Consider the following 22,565-nt stretch of genomic DNA (forward strand, 5'->3'; position numbering starts at 1 on the left):
AGCATGGTGCCTGACATTAGAGAGGCATGGATGGATGGATGGATGGATGGATGGACGGACGGACGGATGGATAGACAGATGGGTGGGTGGGTGGATGGAAGGATGGATGATGGATGAATGGTTGGATGGATGGACGGATGGATGGATGGACAGATGTGTGGGTGGATGGATGAATGGTTGGATAGATGGATGGATGGGTGGGTGGATGGATGGACAGATGGACAGACGGATGGATAGATGGATGGATGGGTGGGAGAACAGGTGGGTGGGAGAAGGATGGGATTTGTGGGTTGATGGACAGATGAATGAGTGAGTGGGCGGGGGCATGGGGGTGGAAGGATGGATGGGTGGCCAGGAGGACAGGTTGGGGGCGGGGTGGATTCGTTGGGGAATGGATGGGTGGACAGATAAATGGATGTCAGATATTCTCAAGCTGTCCCTTCCCCCCAAAACAACAAGTGGCAGCCCCAAATTAGATACAAGGAAGCATTTTCAAGAAGCGCTTATGAGAATCCACGCAGAGGTGCCCCAAGTCAGCCCTGAGCTGTGACTTTACAACACTGACCCTGACTTAACCCCGAGGAGACACATTTGCACAGAGGGCATTTCTGGGGCCACATTCCAGCTATAACTTCAAGCCCGAGAGGGGCTGGAGCAGGTATGACTCTGGGGTCACTTGCAACAAGGCCTGGCTCCACCCTTCTGTCTCAGGCACCCGCTGATCATCCAGACCCCGCTGTGCAGCATCTACCACCCCCGCCATTAATTCCCCCCTCCCCGGCTAGACCAGACAGCCAGACGTTCATGGCAGAGTTCATTTGTTCTTGAAGAGGAGGGGATGAGAATCAAGTATGGCAGAGAGGCACAGAAATGACCGTGGGCCAGACACCAGAGTGCGGTCATCCGGGTCCTCAGGGCGGGGGGGCCGGGGGTCAGGGCCGGGCTGGGTTCCTCTTATCCCATCAGACCCTTCCTGAGGACGCATTTCCTTGTGCTCCGCTTCTGGGAAGCCAAGTTTCCCACTCGTACCACTGAGGGAACTAAGGGGATGCCCAAGCCGGAAGCAGAAAAGTTGCCACGTGCCAAGAAATCCCCAACAGAGCCCATACGTCAGGCTGTGTCAAATCCACCCCAGCACCCCATCCTCCCGGGGGTGGAGGGGGGGCGGGGCAGGGATGAGAGGCTCAAAAGCCACTGCTTCAAGGTCCCACCAAATTACACCTCCCACCCCGAGGTCAATGTTAGCATCCGGCTGCTTGGCTGGCATGGCCCTGTGTGGGCAGGACAATGACCGCCCCAGTGCCAGAGACTGGGGGGGTCCCCCACTAGAGGAAGAAGGCCCCAAAACACGGCACCCTAAGGGAGTGGCTGAGCCCAAACCCCCGAACAAAGAGCAGAGGGGGGCACAATTCTTACTCCAAACCACACCTTCCTCTCCTTCCCCCATCCACTGGGTAGTTCCTGGACACCTGCTCTGAGCTGGGCTTGGGGGCTGCCATTGTCACTGCTTCAGGGAGAAGGCGCAGCATGAACGTAGCTCCGGGATCAATAAATCAGGCTCTGGTCCTTGTCCACGGGACTTCTTTGAGAATCTGCTGTAAAACCATGGCCTCTGAAAAGTGCCCGCGTGCGTAGCTGTGTGTACGGCTGCGTGGGGACAGGACACGTGGTCGGGAAGGGGGCAGACCCGATGCTCCGGGGTCACGGCATGAAAGTGGCGAACACAGGTGCATGCCAGCTGGGACCCAGGAGCAGTCGGATGGGGACACTGGAAGACCCTGCACGGCGGGCAGCAGGTCCGATTTATAGGACAACAACCCAGGAGCCAACGAGAGGACCCCTTGGGAGGAGGTGCCAGGTCTCCGGGTTCTGGGGGGAGGGGGGGAACTGCGGAAGGCCTGGCACGGGGCCCGGTCCCGGGACACCATCGGGTTCAGCCTCACCTCACCAGGTGTGATGGGGGCCCAGGCAGGTGCTAGGTGAGCAGGAAGAGGGCAGGGTGGGCGGGAGGGACCGGGAATACCCGGGCCACAGGGCACTGGGCCCCACCCCGCGTCGTACCAGTTTGCCAGGGAAATGGCAGCCAGGCAGACTTCAAAGGCACATCAAACCGCAGCCTGAAGGCCCCAGCAGGCCCATCTAATTATTCAAAGAGTCACCTGGGTGCCGCCTGCTAATTGGCAGGGAGACCTTGAAGCACCGGATTTTGCTTATTAAAAACGGCTCTCCGGCTAAACAGCCCGACCATCCAAACAAGCAAGGGATCATGTCCCTCTCCCCAGCCCACCACACTCCCATGCAGACGGGCCACCGTATCAGGGGCTGCGACGGGCCGGGCCCTTCCACCCACTCCCACCACGAGGGCCACACAGGGCTAAAGGGCATGGGGACGGCCACAAAGGCACAGACAACAGGAGGAGGAAAGGGAAACCGGGAGGGCTTCCCATAGGAGGTGCCGGGGAGCTGACTTGGAGAGCAAGGTCTAATTTGAGTTCAGAGTTCCAGCCCTGTGTCAGACAGACGGGGTGCTGGAATCGGCCACACAGCTTCCTGGCCCCTGAGCTGGCCGAGGGACCTGAGTTAACTCACCTGTAAAATGGGGATAAACCACCTGCTTCACACACAGGCCGTGTGTGAAGCTTCATGACGGTGTGGTGTGGCTGTGCCCTCCCACAGAGCCTGGCCCGTAAGGAGGTGAGGTGATGGTCAAGATTTAGGGGCTGGAGGAGGCGGCCCGGGCAGAGGTGATCACACCCTGCGCGCTTGGGGGGGTGTGCGGTCTCAGAGAGGATGGGGCAGAGCAGGAGTAGGCTGAAGGGCCAAGGTGGGGCAGGAGTCCGACGGGGACCAGGGCGGAGGGAGGGAGTGATGGATGGGCCGGCCCAGGTGCCACCACCAGGACCTTAAGCCCAAGTCAGCACAGAGAGAGGTAGGAGGTCTCGAGGTCCCCCTGTGACGTCTGCAGAGGCAGGCCCAGCAGAAGTGCAGGCGAGGGGAAGAGGTGCGGCCGGCTCCAGGCGACTGGGGGAGACCCAAGTGAACCCCCAGATGCCAGCCAGGCTGTTTCAACCCTTGCTTCCAGAACCCCAGTGAGGCAGAGGGGACCCTGACCTTGGGTCAGGAAAGAATGGTTTGTTTCCCGCCGTCCCATTGTCTGAGGGAGGGAGGGGCCCGGAGCTGCTGCTGAGACAGAGGAACGCGGTTTGTCGGCAGCTGCGAAGCTCAACAGAGTTTTGACTTTCCGGCCCGCTTCTCGGAACGGCAGCAGTTTGGAGCGGAAAGGCCAGCGGATCAGCGGGGCCATCTCCCCCTCCAAGCGGGGCCCAGTCCCCTGCAGCCACTCGGCTGTTTTCCTTTCATGCCACCTTGACCTCTTCCCAGGGGACACCTGCCTGGCCTAGGCAGGAAATCCCGGCGGCCTGCCAGGGCCCCGCCCGGATGGAACGCTCTAGAAATGCCCATCGGGGAACGAGAGGCATCACAGAGAGGCCACACAGCCAGCATGGGGGCTTCCCAGAGCCACAGCCCGCACAGCCCACCCCCCAATAGCCTCTCTTCCCAGCCCAAGGCCCAAGGCCTCTTGCAGCTCCGTTTTCACCAGCAGACTCTCTGCACAAAAAGTTTCCGCACTGGTCACTCATGGGCCAGAGTCCCTTGGCCGGGGGAACCGCGCCCAAGCGCAGTCGCGCTGGGCAGGGAGAGGCGGTCGGGGCCCCAGGGGACCGGGGCAGGCTCGGCTCCAAGGAGGAAGCAGGCCAGGCAGGCGGGTGGCTCTGCCCAAGACTCCAGAGCCCATCGGCTGCGGGGCAGGGATGGGGCCCCCCACCAGGGCAGCTCTGAGCATGCATGGAAAACCACAGCCCGGAACACCCGGGCGGCTACTGGAAACGCTCTTCCCTTTTCTCCTGCTCCACGTCCAAAGCTGTCTGCTCCCTGAAATGCCCCTTCTGGCCCTGTGAGGCCTGTAACAGCAGAGCAGGGCCCCAGCTGCCCTGTGACCCTCCCCCTACCCGCCGGTCACGGCCCGGCCGCACTGGACACGGTGACAGTGGCCCATCTGGGTCACGTCCGGGCACACCAGTGAAAGTCAGAAAGAGAAGAACCGGTAGTTGGCTGTGCCAGGTGGGTGTCCAATCCACACTGCTGGCTCTGGACGGTAAACCCACCGTGACGTGTCAGAAAAGCAGATCTTCCGGGCTTCCCTGGTGGTGCAGTGGTTGAGAATCCGCCTGCCAATGCAGGAGACACGGGTTCGAGCCCTGGTCCGGGAAGATCCCACATGCCGCGGAGCAACTGAGCCCGTGCGCCACAACTACTGAGCCTGCGCTCTAGAGCCCTCGAGCCACGACTACTGAGCCCACATGCCACAACTACTGAAGCCCGCGTGCCTAGAGCCCGTGCTCTGCAACAAGAGAAGCCACCGCAATGAGAAACCTGCGCACCGCAACGAAGAGTAGCCCCCGCTCGCCACAACTACAGGAAGCCCACGTGCAGCAACGAAGACCCAACGCAGCCATAAATAAATAAATAAATAAATATTTTTAAAAAGCAGATATTCCCCGTAAATACATGGAAGCTAGGAGACTAGCTGGGGACCCTCCTCAGGGATCTGGGGGGACCCGGAGGGGGGTTCTGAGAGACCACCAAGCCGCTGTGTGACCTCAGGCAAGACCCCTCCCCTCTCTGAGCCACGTTCTCCCACCTCCGAGAACAGATGGTGGCTGGGGGGCTGGGGTGTCAGAGCTGGAGGCACTCCTCTCCCCTCCCCCCACTTCCTGCCGGTCTGCTGGGAAGTGAAGGGTCAGCCCCTGGCCCTTCCACCAAGTCCTAAGAAGGCCTGTGTAGGCCCGCAGGGAGGGTCCCTCCCCTTGGTGGGTCCGCCAGGACAGAGAGGGCAAACCTGGGCCTGCCTGCAATCACCCGCTACCTTCCCATCCCCTCTGGCCGGGGCAGGCATCACTAGCTGATCTCGGTGTTCCCTGCGGCAGAGCTGGGCTGCGTGATGCTCCCGGTGGAAGACTGGTCTGTGGGCTCCGGTCAGAGAAGCAGGTCCTCTTCCTGGGCGAGTTCTGGCCGGCCCTCCGCCTACTGCCCAGAGGAGGGCGCTGCCCCAGGGCAATCGGGCCGAGCCCCTACCGCCAGGCTGAGGGTCTGGGGTGGAGGTAGGGGCACACACACCCTGCTGAAAGGACACACGTGAAACCCAAGCCCTCCCCCCAGTTCACACACGAGGGGTCCAGGGAAGGCCTCTGGATGGGGGTGTCCTCAGGTTTCCCCGTCAGTCAGGACAGCCCCCCGCAAGATGGGGGTTACCGTCTTGTCACAAATGACACCAAGGCTCAGAGAGGTGGAGAAAGCTGCCTGAAGAGACCAGCCAGGAAGTGACAGAGCCGGGCTTGGAGCCAGGACTATCCCCAAGAGGGATCACAGCAGGGAAGAAACCCAGGCGGGAGCAAGCCTGCGTTCCTCACCCCTGCCCAGGCGTCCGGCAGCATCTGGGCTGCAGCTCTTGGTCATCCCGAGGGGCTGACCTGCCAAGCGGGTGGGTGGGGTGTCACTCCCTGTACCGCCAGCACCTCCTGTGGCCTATCGGGCCCTCGCTCCCCTCCCCCCATGACCACTCCCCCGAGCCACCCTCTCTCTGGCCTGGACACCCACAGCAGCCCCTCACTGGTCCTGGCCTCCACCCTGGAGCCCCTGCAGTCCACACGGGGCCAGCAGTTTCTAGACAAAATCTCAGAGGCCACTGCCTGCTGAAACCCCCCCCAGGGCTTCCCGTCACACTCAGAGAGACCAGAGACCCCCCCACCCTGCCCACCCCTCCCAACACGACCTTCCTCCCACCCCCTGCCCCTCTCCATCCCACAGGGACACCAAGCACATCCCCTCCCCGCCCCCCACCCCCAGCGCCTCTGCCTGGGCCTCCGATGCCCAGACCTGTCCACACTGGCTCTGCTCACTCCTCGGGGGTCGGCCAGATCGAGGCCACCTCCACGGAGAGGGGCACTGACCGCCGCATCTGAGGGCCTCCGTCCCTCCCTCTGCCGCCCCAGCCTCAGACTCATCCCCCTGGAGCAGGTGCACACGACTGGTGACGGTGCAGGACAAGCTGCGTGCCAGTGTTTGGGCACCAGGCTGCTCTGGGCTCACATGAGGACAAGGACAGGACTGCTGCCCCCCACCGTGTCCCGGGGGTCCGGCTTGGCTACTTCAGAGCAGAGAACTAGACTGCAGCCCCTCTGGATGGCGCCAGCCCTGGGTCTGGAGGCGGCCCTGGGCAGGGAGGGCTGGGCTCGGGCCAGCTGTCCAGCCTGCAATGCTCACCTTGGAGTCTGTAGGTCCGAGGGCCCAGCCAAGCCTCAGGGCCAGGCTCCAGGCCTCGGCTTTAATCAGAACCACTGGTGCCTCACTGCTGCCCTCCTGGGAGGGGCCGGAGCCAGACGCCCATCCCATCCAAACCCCGCTCCCGGACAGCCAGTCGGATTCCCAAGCTGGAGAGACGTGCAGGGCCCGTGGGTGCTCAGTGGCAGGGCACCCAGCCTCCTGCAGCCACCCAGCCCACCAGGGGCGGGGCCGGGACCGCGCCTCGGCTGTTGAGCAGCCCCGCATCGCGTCGCGTGGTGGAGCGCCGGACCCTCCAGTGCCGAGCAGGGTAGAGGCCTGCCTTAGTCTCCCTACCAGTGACCCCAAAGGGAAAAGGGAGGCTCAGCTGCCCCCAGGGTCAGCCGGTGGGACCCGAGGCTGGTTTCCCAGCCCCCAGAGGCCAGCTCCACCAGGACCTGAGGCTGGAAGGGCCCGGAGATGCCCCGGGCAGCGGATCTGTGCCTGGGTCAGTGCTGGGCCCATGCCCCAGGAACCCTGACCCCCAGATGACTCCCATGGGAGGATGGGAGGATAAGGTCCCAGTTCCACCCCAACCGGCTGGGCAACCCTGAGCTAGAGGTGCCCTCTCGGGGCCTCCCCTGCAAAATGGGGTTGAATCCTCATTCCCGGGGTCCAGATGCGCGTTCAGTGAGCTGACCCGTGGGGAGGGCTCTGCCCCATGTGTGTCGCTGCTGCTATGATGGGGGGAACGGGAAACGGGGGACAGGAGGAGGGGCAGCTCCGGAGAGGCCAACATGCCTCACAGGACAGAACTGCACACCACGACCTGACGGATCACGTGACGGCCGTGAAAACAGCAATCCCAGGAGTCAGCTTACACCTGGTGACTCTGTATTAAAGGTCCGAAACAACGGGGACTAAACAAAACTACGCGTGAAATATAATAAGACTAATTTTACAAGAGCAAGGAGGTGGAAGACCCGAAGTTAAGGATGGTGGTTACTTCCTGCTGGGGCCGTCGGGGCCAGGACCCGGGAGAACAGCGGGCGGTCATACGTTTCCTCCTGCCCTGTGAGCTAGAAGGGCAGCTCTAGCTGAATGTTGAATGTTGGGCTCGTGAAACTTAAAAATAATTAAAAACTAAATAAATGAATCCATAAAAATAAAAGAAGGAAAACTGATGACCAACAGGGAATAAGCAGGAAACGTTTAGGGAAGCCAGACAGACGGTCAATTCCAAGAGTCCTTTCTCTCCTGTCAGAATATCGCCACAAGTTGCCTAAAAATGAGGCGTATGGTGGTGGGGACCGGCGGCTGGGACGGAGGTGAGGGAGACACGGCGGGCGGCGGGCAGGCTCAGGTCGCACGGGCTCACTCACCGAGGGCTGGACGGTGCAGGGGCCCCTCCGAGGCAGCCCGGCGGGGCCGTATCTGAGTTCACTCCACCAGTCCCTAAATGCCTGGCCTCAGTCTCCTCATCTCTAGAATGGGACACAACCGTCCCTCCGCGCAGGGATGGGCGGCATCACGCAGCGGGGCAGGTTGAATTCCGGTCGCTGGACATCCTGGCTTCACCGACGGGGGCAGAGGCTGTAGGAGCCACTGGGTGACTTGCTGGGTCTCCTTCCCCTGCCGCGGTGGCCACTCTGTTCCAGCAGGAGGCCGTCTGTCAGCCTGGCTCTGGGGGCAAGTGGCGTGGAGGGGAACACGGCCGACACACGCGTGTCGCTGCAGCAAGTCAGCGAGACTCGGGGCTGTTTGCTGGCACTGAGGAGCCTGGCCCATCCTGACCACGGCAGCAGCCGGCACAGAGGAGGGACGCGACAGGGGAGAACCACAGTGAGAAGGACGACCCAAGTGACGTCGGGGGGACTGTCCCTTTATTACCAAAGCCCCTCTCCCGACAATGAGATGAGTGGGACTCGGGCTTACCCGAGCGCTGCCTTCACACTGTGTAACTGGATGTACTCAAAGCACCAGACCACCTTTTGCAGATGATGGTGCATCTCAAGGTGGCGTGTGTGATTCACTGGCTCGGCCGGCCTCCTGCCACGGCGGAGACTTGGGCCAGTCCCTCCCCACTGGCCACGGCCGGGAGCAGAGCTCAGGGCTGCACAGAGAGCACCACTGACCTGGCCCCAGAGCTGGGCTTGGCGAGCGGGGGCTGGTTGCTAGCAGGGCCACATCCCCCCATACGGCCGGCCACACCGCGATGTCACATTCTGTTCCAGAGCATTTTTAATGACCTCACATCCCTTCTGCCTATGGATAAATCCCACTGCAAAACAGGACAAGATTTCCTTCTCCGTCTCTGAAAACGAGCCGATAATGTTACACAGCTGCCCGATAAATGTTTAATGGTGGTATTTGCTGAGAAGGCAGCCTTTGATTGTTTTGCCTGTTACAGAGTGAAGCAGTCTCCGCTCCCTAGAGGGAAGGACAGGCCTGGGGAGGGGGGAGGAGCCGGGGCTCCAGTGCCCGAGGACATTCTGACAGCCCCCAACACTGAATGTCGTTGGGGACAGGGCACCTGCCAGTGAGGACACCACTGTCCTTGGAGGCCCACCTCCCATCCCTGGTAACTGGAGGGGGTCTCTGAACCCCAAACCTCCCTGCCGGCCGCTGGCCTCCTCCTCGGCATCCAGGTCTCGGGCTGGCAAGGGCTGTGCGAGGACCGGGTCAGGGCTCGTGGGGCTCTTGCTCAGCTTTCAAGAGTTGCAAATTTGCGCCCCCATGCACCGGGGATGCCAGAGGCTGAGGGACCCCCGCCTGGGCCCCGTCCCAGAGCTCGCTGCCCAGCAAAACCCACATCCCCGGGCTTGAAACAACAGAACTTCATTCTCTTGGTGCTGGAGGCCAAAAATCCTGAAATCAAGGGGCAGGCAGGGCCACACGAGGCTCTGTGGGGGGAGCCCTCCGGCCCCTCCCAGCTCCCGGGGGCCCCAGACGGTCCTGGGCTTCGCAGCGTCACTCCAGTCTCTGCCTCCGTCTCCACGTCCCTCCTCTGTCCCTGAGTCCCTGCTCCGTGTGCCTCTTATAAGGACACCTGCCTTTGGATTTAAGGCCCACGGGGTAGTCAGGATGATCTCATCTCAAGATCTCTAATTTAATTACATCTGCAAAGACTTTTCCCCAAAGCTCACATTCACAGGTTCTGCGGCATATCTTCTTGGGGTCACCACTCAGCCCACGACACCTGCCCTCCCGCGGGCTCACCGGGGGCCCCATGGGAAGCCAGGGCTGGAAGGCAGCATCCTCAGGCCTCGCTTTCAGAACAGTGCTCGGACCACTCTACACTGGCCCCTGCTCCACCCTGGCCCTCGCCCCGGGCTCTGACCATCAACCAAGTGAGCCTCCTTTTCAGAGACCAGGAAACAGGCTCAGGGCTAAGAAACCTGCTAAAAATCACACCGGCAGCCCAGACCCGGGTCTCTCAGGCCCCTAACCCCGTGCCTCTGGTCTGGGGTCACGCTCCGGCTTCTCCTCGCACCCTGCCCTGCACAAGGCTGCAGTGCCTTTGCCTGCCTGTGACCGGGGTCCAGTGTCCATCTCCCCACCTGACAGTGACCGGTCCCCCATGTGTCCCAGCACCTGTCCAGGGCTGCCGGCATCCCCAAGCACTGACAGATGAATGAATGAATGAATGAATGGGCAAAGGAATGAATGAATGAGCAGACGACTCCCTGGGCCCCGTCACCACCTGCTTGGGAAGCTCTCTGGGCCTCAGTTTCCCCGTGTGTAAAAGTGGGGGATGAAGGGCCAGGTGTGGGAGCCGAGGAATCGGAATCGGGAAATGCACACTCGACATGCCCCAAGCCTCCCAGCCTCCCAGACAGATGCGGGCAGATCCCCCCACGCAGACAGGCTCCTCCCCCTCCTCCCGTCCCTCAGCGCTGGACCTACTACGCGCCAGGCACTGTGCTGAGACCGTCACGGCCATCTCGTGAAGCCTCACAACAACCCAGGGAGGGGGCTACCACTCTGACCCCACTTGACCCAGGAGGCCATGGAGGCTGGGGGCGTGCAGAAACTGACCCAGCACCCCAGCACCGCCCCTAGTCGGCCGGGTCACTTCCTCACCCGCCCTCCACTGCAGCGCACTGTCGAGGGCCTGCTCTGTGCTGGGGATCACTGCCAGGCCACCGAAGCTGTGACCTTGACCACCTCAGAGCACCACGTGGAGACCAACCAACTGACGTTTACCTGAAAGGGGACAGACGGAGGAAGGGTGGCAGGACGGGGTGTGGACGGAGAAGCGGAAGGACAGATGGGTGCGTGGATGAGGGCACAGGTGACGGGCAATTGGAAGAATGGACGGACAGACAGATGGGTGGATGTATAAGCGGATTGATGATGGGCGGAAGGAAGGATGGACGGACAGACGGACAGATGGTGGGTTGGATGGACAGAAGGACAGGCGGGCAGGTGGGCGGGTGAACGGGAGGGAGCGAGTGAGGGTGGGGGAGGGGAGGGAACAATAATAAAAATCCATTAGCTCAGCCAGATGCACATTTGCTGTGGGCAAACTGACAGCACAGGCACGTCTAGCTGACAACGATTATAACGATCTGGGAGTGGGGCAGAGAGAGACATTCAGCTGCACTGCATCTTTCTAAAGACGCCCCCGCCCCCGCCGCGGAAGCTCCAGCTGGCCGCTCACGCCCCTCCTGCCGGGCTGCATCCCGCTTCTCCTGACCGCCTCCAGCACGGATTAGCTCCCCACTGCCCCGCGGGAAACGGCCGGTTAATATATTTTTGAACAAACGTGTCCCTTTCCAGCTCTCGTGCCCACAGTGGTAGCGGCAGAGAGAAGCAGACACAGCGCTCCTTCCAAATTCTGCACAGGGGTGAGTGGCGGGTGCAAGGAAGCGGCCCTCCCGGTGTCTGCGGTGGCGATGGACTCAGGAAGAGTCAACCGGCCACCGTTTGCCACCGATTGTCAAGCACGCGGCCCGCCTCCTCCACGCCGTCCTCCCGACAGCCCCATTCACAGATGGGGCCCAGGCTCAGCTGCCGGTGGCAAGCACTCGGGTGTCCAGGGAAGGACGCTGCAGGCCCTGGATGGTGGGGAAGGTTCAAAGGCTCCGCGGTGCCGCCTCCCGGGAGCTCCGTCCCCGTAGCCAGTGTGGACAGGACACGGCCTTGGTGTCGCCAAGGCCAGCGTTTGGTTCTCCCCGCTGCCCCAGGGCTGTCCCCTCCTCCCCGAGTGTGGGTCACTGTCACCAAGTGGGGGGAGAGGGTTCTCGGCAGGAGGTTTAATTCAACAGTAGATTCCTTGCCGGGAGGGGCCCTGCATGGAAGCAGGTGTCACTCTGTTAGGAGAATGCAAAAGGAATCCACACGCTGTGACCACTCTGTTCGCCAGGCGGGGGCCCCGCCCTGGCCTCAGCTGGCCCCTCCTTATTCAGAGGCGGGTTCTGTGTGATGACACCTGCGAGGCCAGAGTCGGGGGACAGGCCAGGCGGAGCCCCATCCGCACCTGCTCCCTCGAGCGAGGGCCTGGCCCACACAACATGCACCCCTTTGAGGCACGAAGCACCCCACCCCACCCAGTGACGGCCGGTCACCAGCCTCGGCTGCTACATCACACCAGCTCCGGGGTCCTTGAAACAAAGGAAACCAAACTGACCAGGCCTGACTGCCCCCCCTCCCCTGCCCGCACGCCCTCCTCCAACACCTCCCAGACAGGAGCTCCCTCCCCGCCAGCCTTGCCTCCGCCATGAGGAGCACCCTCCCCTTCTAGAACCTTCTACGGAGCCCCAGGCAGGATCAGGAACACTGCAGGCGCCGCTGCCCCAGCTGGTGGGATCCCTCCGTTCAGGTGTGAAATGCTTGAGAGCAAGACAGGGGTGATGGTGGCACAACACTGAGAATGTGTGAGCTGCCACTGAACCGTACACTTCAAAGGGATGAAGCCGATGTGAAGTTTAGTGCAACTCAATAAAAAGCCAGAGGGCACAAGACAGGGTGGTGGGGCTGGGCTAGGAGCAGGGAATCAAAGACGGAGGCTGGTCCCTGCGCCCAGGGGCACTCAGCCCAGTGAGGACCCAGAGCCGAGCCCACCACCCGGACCCAGCGCGGCCTGTGTGCAGACGTCCACGCGCCGGGGGCGCCACGACGGCCCCCCACCCGCTCCTAAGGCCCCTGTCCCACGCCATCTGCATTCACTCCCACTGCTGCTGTCACAAAGCACCACAAACAGTGGCCCCAAGCAACACGGGTTTACTATCTTGCAGTTCTGGAAGGTTAGAAGTCTGCAGTGGGTCTTATGGACTCAAATCAAGGTGTCAGCAAGGCTGGCTCCTTCCGGAGGCTCCGGGGGAGGATCCGCTCCTCTTCCAGCTTCTGAGACGACCCGCGCTCCCTGGCTCGTGGCCACGTCACTCCAACCTCCTCTGTGTCATCACATCTCCTTCCTCTGACTCTGATCCTCCTGCCGCCCTCTTACAATTACAGGTGTAAGTGCATCTATAAAAACGTAACCTGCAGAGAACCGTTTCCCTGTCACACGGGGTCCAGGAGTTAGAAGGTGGATGTATCTTTTCGGGGGCCACCTGTCAGTCAGCCCACCACCCAGCCAGCAGCCCGTGGGCGTTCACAGAGTATCAGGGGCTGCACTAAATCACGCCGCACAGTGTACGGGCTCACGGCAACCTTGCGTGGCAGGGGGAGCTTTCCCAGTCTACAGAAGAAGAGACAGAGGGTCCAAGAGCTTCCCTGCCTAAGGTCACTCAACAAGCAGATGGCCGACAGATGAGACCTCCGTGGGTGGGGGGCGCCTTGGCTTCACCTTTCAGTTTCAGCCGCAGAGAGGGTCTCACCGTCTCCTCCTTCCCAGCCATTCCCAGCCGTGATGATCCCTCAGTCTGGAGGGCCGGCTCCGGCTGCGACAAGGACCCACATCCCCACACGCTGAGCTGGGTGGCTCCTCAGGGATCACCCCAGCCGCATTCGCACATCACTCCTGATCCCCCAGCCAGCACCAGGGTGCGGCTCTCAGATTAAGTCTCCTATTCATCAGCCTCTGAGAAGCATGATTGGGGCTTTTGTGGAAAATCAGCTCATTACGCACAGAGCAAGCATTGTGAAAAGGATCATTTTTCTAAAGGAGCATGTTGGGCTCCTATCCCGCCGTGAAAGAAATGAGGAAGAGGTTCTTCAGGGCTGCGGGCTTGGTCTGTGGGTTTTCAAAACAGAAAAGGGTTTGGCTAAAGGAACACCTTCTGCTAATGAACAACACTATGACATGCTCATAAGGGAAGAGAGCATAGCTAGCGCTTTGCGTTAGTGCCGGTGGCTCCCAGAATGGTAAACTCAGCCTGTACGGTGCAGGAGGAGAGATTATTCAAACGCGTCGTGCTACCGGGGCTGGTCGGAGCCCACCTCCCAGGCTCAGGGTGGGTGAGCCGTGTGAAGTGATGGAGGTCCTGTCCCCAGGGGGCTGCGGAGGGAAAGGACCCTGGGAAAGTTCTGGACTGGGGCTCAGACAAGGAGGGAGAAACACAGGGTGAGGATGGGGTACAGGGGAAACCGAGCGATACGGGCGAGGAGGAGATGCAGGTGAGCCGGTCAGCTCTTTCTGCAAAGGTGCTGCTCCTATCGGGAGGCCCTGCCCCTTCTTTTTGTCTGCAAACACCTCCCCCATCCCCTTCATTTCCCCCTCCCCCGTGTGCAGTAAAGGGTTAACTCAGCAGACCTGGGCTGCCCACACCCTGCACATTCAAGAAAGGTCCGTCTCTGGCCCGGCTCCCGGCAGGGACCTCTGTGCCCTTGGGATGTCCTGCTGATAAGAGCATCTCTGTCTACCTGGGGCACCCCAGGCCAGGCCACAGAGTCTGGGAAATGATGGGGTTTATGGGGGGCCTAGGGGCCCACGGTACCAGCTCGATCTCTGCAAGGGCTGGAGGCTAAGGTCACCCACGTGGGCAGTCAGCCATGTCTACATGACCCCCCCCAAACGAGAACCTGGGCGCCAAAGCTCAGGGGGGCTTCCCTGGCTGGCAACCCTCACCCACGACATCACACATCGTTCTGGGAGACTGAAGCACTGTCCACGCAACTCCTCGGAGAGAGGAGACCTGGAAGACTCGTGCATCATCTCTCCTGGACGCCAATCTATGTGCCTTTTCCATTTGCTAATCTGCATCTGGCTCCTTTTGCTGTAATAAACCGGAATCTTGAGTATAGCGGCTTTGCTGAGTTCTCTGAGTCCCAGCGAATCGTCAGACCCGAGGGTGGTCTTGGGGGCCCCCAACACACCCTGTTACGTCATTGCAACAAACTATGATACGTATTGAGCCCTTCTGTGGGCCAACACTGACCTCGGGATTTACGTGCCTCATCTGAATGAACCCTGATGAGCCCAAGGGTGAATCCCCATCCACCAACTCAGAGAGGAGCTTCGCACACAAGGCACACAGCCAACAGGATGCAGGGTTTACAGCCGGGTCTCACCAACTCCGCAGCCCAGATCGCCACCCTCTCTGCTCACCATCGCCCTAAGGGCGGCCACCTTCAGGGCTGGGGTCTTCATTCCCCATCCAGGGGGCCACTGTGCCCACACACTGCCCGGGCGGCTCCCGGAATAGGGAGGGGAGAGGGCGGGTTTCCAAGCTCACCTGCCAGCCTCGGAGGGCACCACGGGAGCAGCCTGAGAGGCACCTGGGTCGTGGGGCGGGGGCCCCTGGGACCATGGGGGCAGAGAGGTCAGGGGAGACGGGGGGATGGGGGCGAGAAGGCCAGGAGGGAGGGCACCACCCCGTCCCCCAGGGGCCTCCACACTGATCAGAGGTCACACGCCCGCTCTCAGGCCCCTCACCACCTTCTAAGCCAACAGCAGACCCCCTGGCTGGCTGTCAACCCTAAGGGAAACCGAGGCTCTAGGAGCCTGTGGACAGGGCAGTCACAGCCTCGGTCACGGGCCTCGGGCCCGGCAGGGCATGGCATGGGGAGCCTGGCACGGGGCTCCGGCCACCGCAGGACCGCGTCCAAGCACAGCCAGCTGGCTCATCCGCCCCAGGGGCACCGCTGGGCTCTCTGGCAGCAGGCCCCTGTTTGGGAGGATGTTTAATGGATTGAGAGAAAAGCTCACGTTCTCACGTTATGTGACAAAGCAGATAAAATGCCTAACTTCTGTGGCAGGACTTCATTCCTGCCTACGTGTACCTGTAGACACGCACACAGGTGGAGAATGTGCTGGAACGGGTGAGAGGCAACCCAGAACACCGCCTGTCGTCCCGGGCTAGCGGGGGAAAGAACGGACGACCGTTTCTGGGAAAAACACAAAAAAATCCACGTACTATCTTTGTATCCAGAAACAACTCGCTTTTCTCAATTAAACATTTTTAACATGTCCCTATTACAGGCAAAAGCTACACTGAAAACCAGCCCATGCAACTGGGGGCCTCACAGCTGAAGCAACGTTCTAGAACGTAGGCTGGGTGGTGGGTACAGGGGTTTCATCTTAATGTTATTCCTTATACCCTAAACGTGTTATAAATATTCTCAAATGTGTGTTTAATAGCAGCTTAAAAACATTTTTAAACAGCCTATCCTTTAGCTGACATTAAAAAAAAATCCTCAATTCAATGAAATTTCTGAGTCCTTGGAGAACCCAACAGAAAAAGAGGTTCCGGGTGGGTTCCCTAATATTTGCGTCTGTTCCAGTGACCCTCTGGACCTGGGCAAACAGCCCCACCAAGGGTCCCACTGCAGTAGGCACCCTGGTCCTGGGACCCCCAGCCCACGCATGTGCAGCGCCCCCCTCCACGACAACACCAGGGTGAAGCCCCTCCGTAGTACCACCACCCTCACAAAGTCGCCTGCACCCAGACAGGTGTGACCCCATCCACTCCACCCTCAGGAGGAGCTATTTCTGCCCTCCCAAGCTTCTCATCCCCACCCTGCTAGCCCCACAATCCCCAGGGACATCGAGGAAGGCAGGCCCTGTGCTTGTCCCCACCGGATATGGAACCTGGTCTCCCTGACCCCCATCCATGGGTCAGAATCCACAATGACCAGTCCTCACCTGGGGCTGCCCTCCCCGTCCCCCTCCCCCGTGGCCGGCATGCCTCCATCCCCCCATCTCCCCTGACCCCTCCGCCCTCACAATTCCAGGGCCCCTCGCCCCACGACGTCCACGTATCAGGGACGAGAGATCAGACCGCGGGGGCCATGGGATTCTCTGCAATCCAAGCAGAATTAAAGCTGAGAGTGGAGAGATTCGTGCCAGGAGGCCTGCAGCCCCAAGCAGGCAGGTCCCCGGGTTCGGCCCCATCACAGCAAACAAACACTGCTACTTCATGTGAGGCAAAACCCACTTCTGATGTGTGGAGAGTGCATTTAGGTAGGCAATGATCTGTGAAAGGATTAATTTGTTGATCTTATTACCTAAATCGAGAGAGATTTTGCAGCCATCAGTAACATGCTGCAAGATTTCCCCGGTGTGAGCTGAAGCCTCTCCCCTCCTCCCCGCCCCTTCCAGCCGCTGCCAACAGGCAACCCGACAACACGCTGAAAATTCATGAGAAAGACACAGGGCAGAGGGTGTCTGCTCAAAACTCCAGTATCTGTGACAGGGCACGCGGGTGGCGGATGAAGATGAAAGGGCAGGCACTCAGCAGTGCGCGCTCCGCGAAGCTCACCTGATCCCTTTGTTCTGAGCCAAGTTGTGCAGGGAGAGTCTCGACACGGCCGAGATGACCTGGGGGGAGACGAAAAGATGTTTCTGTGATTTCACCAGAAAGCCGAAAGTCATCATAAAACTGTAATGAAGTGTTTTGTAGGTGTCGAGAACAGTTCACTGAGCCCGTTTCATCTTGGTAAAAAATAACAAAAAAACACAGCATAAGTTTTTTTAGGCAAGACACCTATTTTGTATTTGTCGTGCAAAACATGTCATTTTGGTGCACTAATATTTGCTGAGGGCTACTGCACGCCCGGCGCAGTGCCCTGGAGAGGAGCAGGGCTGGGCTCACAGCTCCCCCTCTGCCGACTCCTGGGGCTCCGACATCAACCACTCCCTGAGTCTCGTTCTCTCCCAGGAGAGGGTCTCCCTCATCGGGGCCACCAGGAGTCTGCTCAGACATCATGCCTACAAAGTGCTCACCCCAGGCTCCTGTTCTGGAAGTTACCATGTGATTAATAACAACTCCTGTTCCCAGTAGGTGCTGATCCATTTCAGAGATGGGGAAACAGTGGCCCAGAGAGGTCAAGAGACTTCCCCAAGGTGACACAGCAGCCCGGGGCACAGCGTAGATGCAAACATCCCAGCATAATGCTCCCTTCCCTTCCAGCCCCTTCCCTCTCCAGTATGACCATTTAAACAGATGCCCGGCTCCCTGGGGGGGGGGGGGTCAGGGTGTAGAGGGAAAACGAAGAAGCCCAGGTTCAGATTTCATGAGGGGATCCCAGCAGGCTCTCCCCAGACCGACAAGACTTGTCAAACTCGAATTCCTGAAGTGCTCGGCGAGGAGCAGTGGCTACTCCTTCCATCTGCCGCCTCTGCCCCAACCCGGTCCTGCCCTGTGTCCAGCCCCCTCCAGATACACAGGACCCACCCAGCTCCCAGCCTGAGAGGCCTCAACGCGGCCACTCCACAGATCTCCAAAATGACCAGCGGCAAGCAGGGCTGAGTGTCCACAGATGGCCACGGGGCAATGGAGGCCAGGAGAGGGCGGGACTGACCCCGAACACACAACATAACGCATTCGAGAATGACTCACGACTCACACAAGCTGCTCGCGATTCCCGGCAGGACTGACGGGGCACCTGCCATGCCAGACACGGAGCACTGAGGAGGCAGGGGCAAGCCTCGACTCTGAGAGCCAGCGGTGTGTGCACGGGTGTGGGTGTGGGTGTGGGGGGCGTGGGTGCGCGTCTGAGGACGGGGAACACAAACATGGCCCGTGATGACCACTTGCTAAAGTCACAGACACCCTCTGCTGAGCACCGGCTGTCTCAGAAACTGAGTCTGATGGGCCTTTCATGGGCATCATCCCAGCGAATCCTCACAACCCTACAAGGCCAGGCCTGCCGCGCACACTTGGGAGACGGGAAAACTGAGGCTAGGTCACCTTCCCGAAGTCCCCCATCCGGGACACATGCCTCAGACTTCCTTGTGGGCAGCTCTTCTTCTAGCAATTTTTTTTAAAAAAAGAGGGGGTGAGAACCCCAAACCATACAGAAGGGCCCTTTCTCAGCTGGCGAGACGGCAGATTCGGCCAACAAGCTGAGTGCTGTGCGCTGTCTTCCGGTAGGGGTTCTATTTCAGGGGCCGGGACGCACGGAAGTTATGAATGCAGAGAATGACAGGGTTCTTCTGTGTTTTCTCAGACAAGACTCAATGAGCTTATTGTGCAGCTGGCCCAGCCAAGGCTCCCACACTTGTGTGCTCCAAGAGGCCTTTCACAAATAATGAGCAACTTGGCTTCTGCTGTTATTCTTGGCTTTTAAGGGCTCTAAATATTTAGGAAGAACAAAAATTAAAGCAATATTGCTTGACGTCCTTATAGTTACTAGATAGAATGCTGGAAGTGTTAGGACCGAAGGGCTTAGCAACTAGAGGGCGCACATACCACCCCTCTCCTACGCCTACAGTGGCAGACATTGCTAATCAACTGCCGCACTCCTCCACATGGAGCCAGACGCAGGCTTAGAGTCCTTCCTGCGGAGTCCACACAAGGCACCAGCAGCCGGTCAGCATCAGCACAGGAGACGAAACCTGTCTGCCAACCCGCAGTCAGGGCCGAGGCCGAGTCGCATACAGGTGGAGCCCAGGACAGGGAGGAGCTGCCACAGGTGAGTGAGCTGAGGCCAGGAGACCGGTCCCTGTGTCCACAGTCCCCGCGGACAGAATGGCTTCTCCTGCTGCTATGACCACAGCGAAGCTCAGCCCTGAGCTCTCAGCCGCTCTGCTCCAGGCTGGAACCTGTCACTAGCAGTCTGTAAAGGGCTCCGCTCTGATCTGTATCACCAGACAGGAGCAGCTCCTTAAACGGGGTTAACAGGGTTAACTGTCCCAGCTCTGCCGGAGGTGCCCCGCCCCTCGCTCCGCGTGGGCTGCGCATTTCCTGGCTGGTGTCTGTGCAAGAAGGGAAATCTCAGGTCTCACCAGGGGGAACCTCACTCCAGTGACCAGAGGCCCAGGGCAGGGGCTGCTGGGAACAGACATGGGACCCCTCAGAGCCGCGGGGTCAGATGAGGGGCACTGGCCCCGCGTGAAAGGTTAGGGAGCAGAATCCTCTCCGCGCGGGGGGCGTGAAGCACCTCAGTGGCTTCCCGAGGCGCCTTTGGCCGGCGCCTGCCCCGCTCCCGGGATGGAGGAGCTGGGCTACCCCCGAGGCATCCCTCTCCCGTGATGATCGAAAACCTCCTGGCCCACAGTCCCTGCCAACTCCTCTGAAAACGTGAATGTCAAAGGATGACATTTCCCCAACTTTTATCTCCATTTCTCATCGGCATCCCTGATAATGAATGAAAAGACACAGCACCTGCTCCCCCTCCTCCCTCCCCCTTCTCCTTCGCTCCACATACAAGCGGCTCAGACCTTTGGGCTCAGCGATCCACCAACTGTTCCCGCCTGGGCCCACGGAGCCTCAGCTCCAGGCAAACAAAGAAACGTGTGTGCAGGGGCCGGGCAGGGGATTGACAGGAGAAGGGTGTGCGCCCACGGGGACCAGTCCTGCTGGGAGGAGAAACGTGCACGGCCAGCTCCCCAAAGCCACGGCTGTCTGTGCTGTTCACTTGCATCTACCTCCTGCCTTGACTGTGACCTTTAATGTTTCAGCTCCTTTAAGACTCGGTGAAGGAACAAGAATGGGTGTGACAGCCCAGAGGCTGGGAGGCCGGGGTCCAGGGTCTGGACCCCGGATGGCAGTTTTGGCCCCGTCCCCACCAGGCGTGGCCTGCTCCGACCCTGCAGCTCTCCACCCGGCCTCCATCCGGGCGGACAGATTCCCAGACACCGGTAGCCAATCAGCTTCCACACGTGCAAGGGAGGAGCTTTCGAATGCAGACCCCCAGGCCCAGCCCAAAGGCTCGGACAGAGGTGACGGCTCCTCCTCAGAAGGTGGCCCAAGCAGAGCATGTGCGGGGTTCAGTGGAGGGCCACCGGAGCGGGTCCGGGCTGCAGCCAGATGGTCTGCTGCGGAGGAAGAGCCCAGACAGTCCTGGGTTCAAATCCGGCCCCCCTGCCTCAGTTTGCCTGTCTGTGAAATGGGGGAGAAAAGCATGTCTCTCATGTGACTCTGCTGGACTCGGTGGAACGTGTGTCAGGCGGCTGGCCTGCAGCAGGTGCTCACAAACGGCTCACAGAAGGGGGTTTTGCACAACCAGGGGAGCAAGGAGATCCACGCGGTGATTAAGGGTTGCCTCACCCACCCCCCATTCGGATGAAAACAAAGGAAGAGGGCGAAGTTCCTGGCTTCAGGCTCGAGCCTTTGTTACGACTTAAAAAGAGGAGTTCAGGACGAGGGTTGAAGAGGCAGACAGAGACCAGAGGCCGAGGGAGAGATGGAGACATGAAGAGACAGAGAGAGAGGGGATCTCGGACTTCAAAAAGCAGCATCATTCAGGGGTCTCCAGGGGGAACAGGGAGGACATCCCGAGGCCTCCGGGCAGCTCTGGACCCGTTACCCCTTTGCTGAAGCCTCTGCTGAAACCTGCACGGGGAAGCAGCCAGACAGCGGCCTCGAGGGCCTGGCCCCGAGTGGGCGGAGACAGCTCTGGGCTGCCGGGCTTGCCAACCCTCCTCTGCTCGGGTGGTCCCTGGGCTGCAGGAGGCCCAGCCACAATCAGTCAGCCTCCTGCCCAGCAACGGCTGTAACTCAGGTGAGGGCTCACCTTCTACTGCTCCGGGGCAGAGTTTGCAAACTGCAGGTGTTGACCCACTGATGAGGCGTAAACTTGGACGGGTCCTAACGGCATTTTTTCAGTGAAGTTGGATAGGATGGGACGGAAAAGGATGGGACGGGACGGGACGGGACGGGAAGGGATGGGATGGGATGGGGTGGGAAGGGATGGATGGGATGGGATGGGATGGGATAATATACGATGGTAAGGGGTGGGGGGGGATGGGATGGGATAGGACAGGACAGACAATACCAGAAAAGAAAAGTAAATTAAGTATTATCTCATGAAACTTTTGTTTCAGTCCAGAGGACATGAATGATTTTAGCTTCCCTGACTTAGTCACTCATCAAATGTTTAATGCGCCCTGCTAAGTGCAGGCACCGTGCCTCGTGGTCGGGACATAACAGAGGGTGGATCAGATTCAGGGGCACTTTGCTCCCCAACAGGCGCCATCTCAGAGCTCCAAGAGCCCCAGGAGGCTCCCTCCCATGAGATAGGCTGGACTGAAATTGTGGCCCCATTTTACAGACAGGAATTCAAGGCCCAGTGACCCACGGACTCGCTCAAGCTTACACAGTCAGCGGCGGCTCTGAGAGGGGACCCTTTTGTTATTCACCCCATTGTACCTTCGGTGGGATGGGGCAGGGGTCTGTGACATGTCTCTCAGCCTCCACGCTTTCCCCTTTCCCTACAGGGCGAGCAGAGGCCACGGTTCCAGGGGCTCCATGCAGACAGCTTCAGGCATCCCGGACAATTGACACCTTTCATGTCCCATGGTCAGCTTTTCCAAGCTCTTCTGGGGCTGGCATCACATCTGACCTTCAAAGCCAGGCTCTGAGCTGCCTCTTCACATTTCACAGGTGAGAAACACTGCAGCTCACCGAGTTTATATGATGGCCTAAATCACAGAGTGACTTTAAGAATGCTCAAAGAATATCTGGGGATTTGGGTGGGTGGGTGGATGAGCAGACAGGTAGATGGGTGGGTGAATGGTGGAGGGATGGATGATCTGTTGATTGGATGGCTGGACAGATGGACAGACAGACAGATGGGTAGGTGGATGGTGAATGGTTGGATGGATGGACGGATCGGCAGATGGGTGGATGGGTGGATGGACAGATGGACAGACAGACAGGTGGGTAGGTGGATGGTGAATGGTTGGATGGATGGACGGATTGACAGATGGGTGGATGGATGGATGGGTAGATGGACAGATGGACAGACAGCAAAGGTTCCAATGAGAACCTGCCTCCCAATCCCCATTTCTTAATTATGAGAACATGAGCTCCCATTTATTGAGCCCTTACTAAGTGTCATGCACTAGGATTAGCATGACACAAACATGGTTCCTATTATTCTCTCCCCCAACTCTCCACTTACTAGATGCAGAC

The 22,565-nt window shown here is 59.8% G+C and overlaps 1 protein-coding gene across 10 annotated transcripts in view; it reads right to left on the bottom strand.

Annotated features, from left to right (window-relative positions):
* Nucleotides 1–22,565, bottom strand: part of VAV2 (vav guanine nucleotide exchange factor 2) — a 183,469-nt gene that overhangs the window by 64,461 nt on the left and 96,443 nt on the right. For all 10 annotated transcript variants that reach the window (XR_014265976.1, XM_082470355.1, XM_082470352.1 and 7 more), the window contains one exon: nt 16,968–17,026. Coding sequence is in view for 9 of the 10 variants with exons in the window: in XM_082470355.1 (XP_082326481.1) it covers nt 16,968–17,026 (59 nt within the window). In the remaining variant the exon portion in view is untranslated. The remainder of the gene's footprint in view (nt 1–16,967; nt 17,027–22,565) is intronic.

Source organism: Balaenoptera physalus, assembly GCF_965194825.1.
Source record: "Balaenoptera physalus genome assembly, chromosome: 7".
NCBI lineage: Eukaryota > Metazoa > Chordata > Mammalia > Artiodactyla > Balaenopteridae > Balaenoptera > Balaenoptera physalus.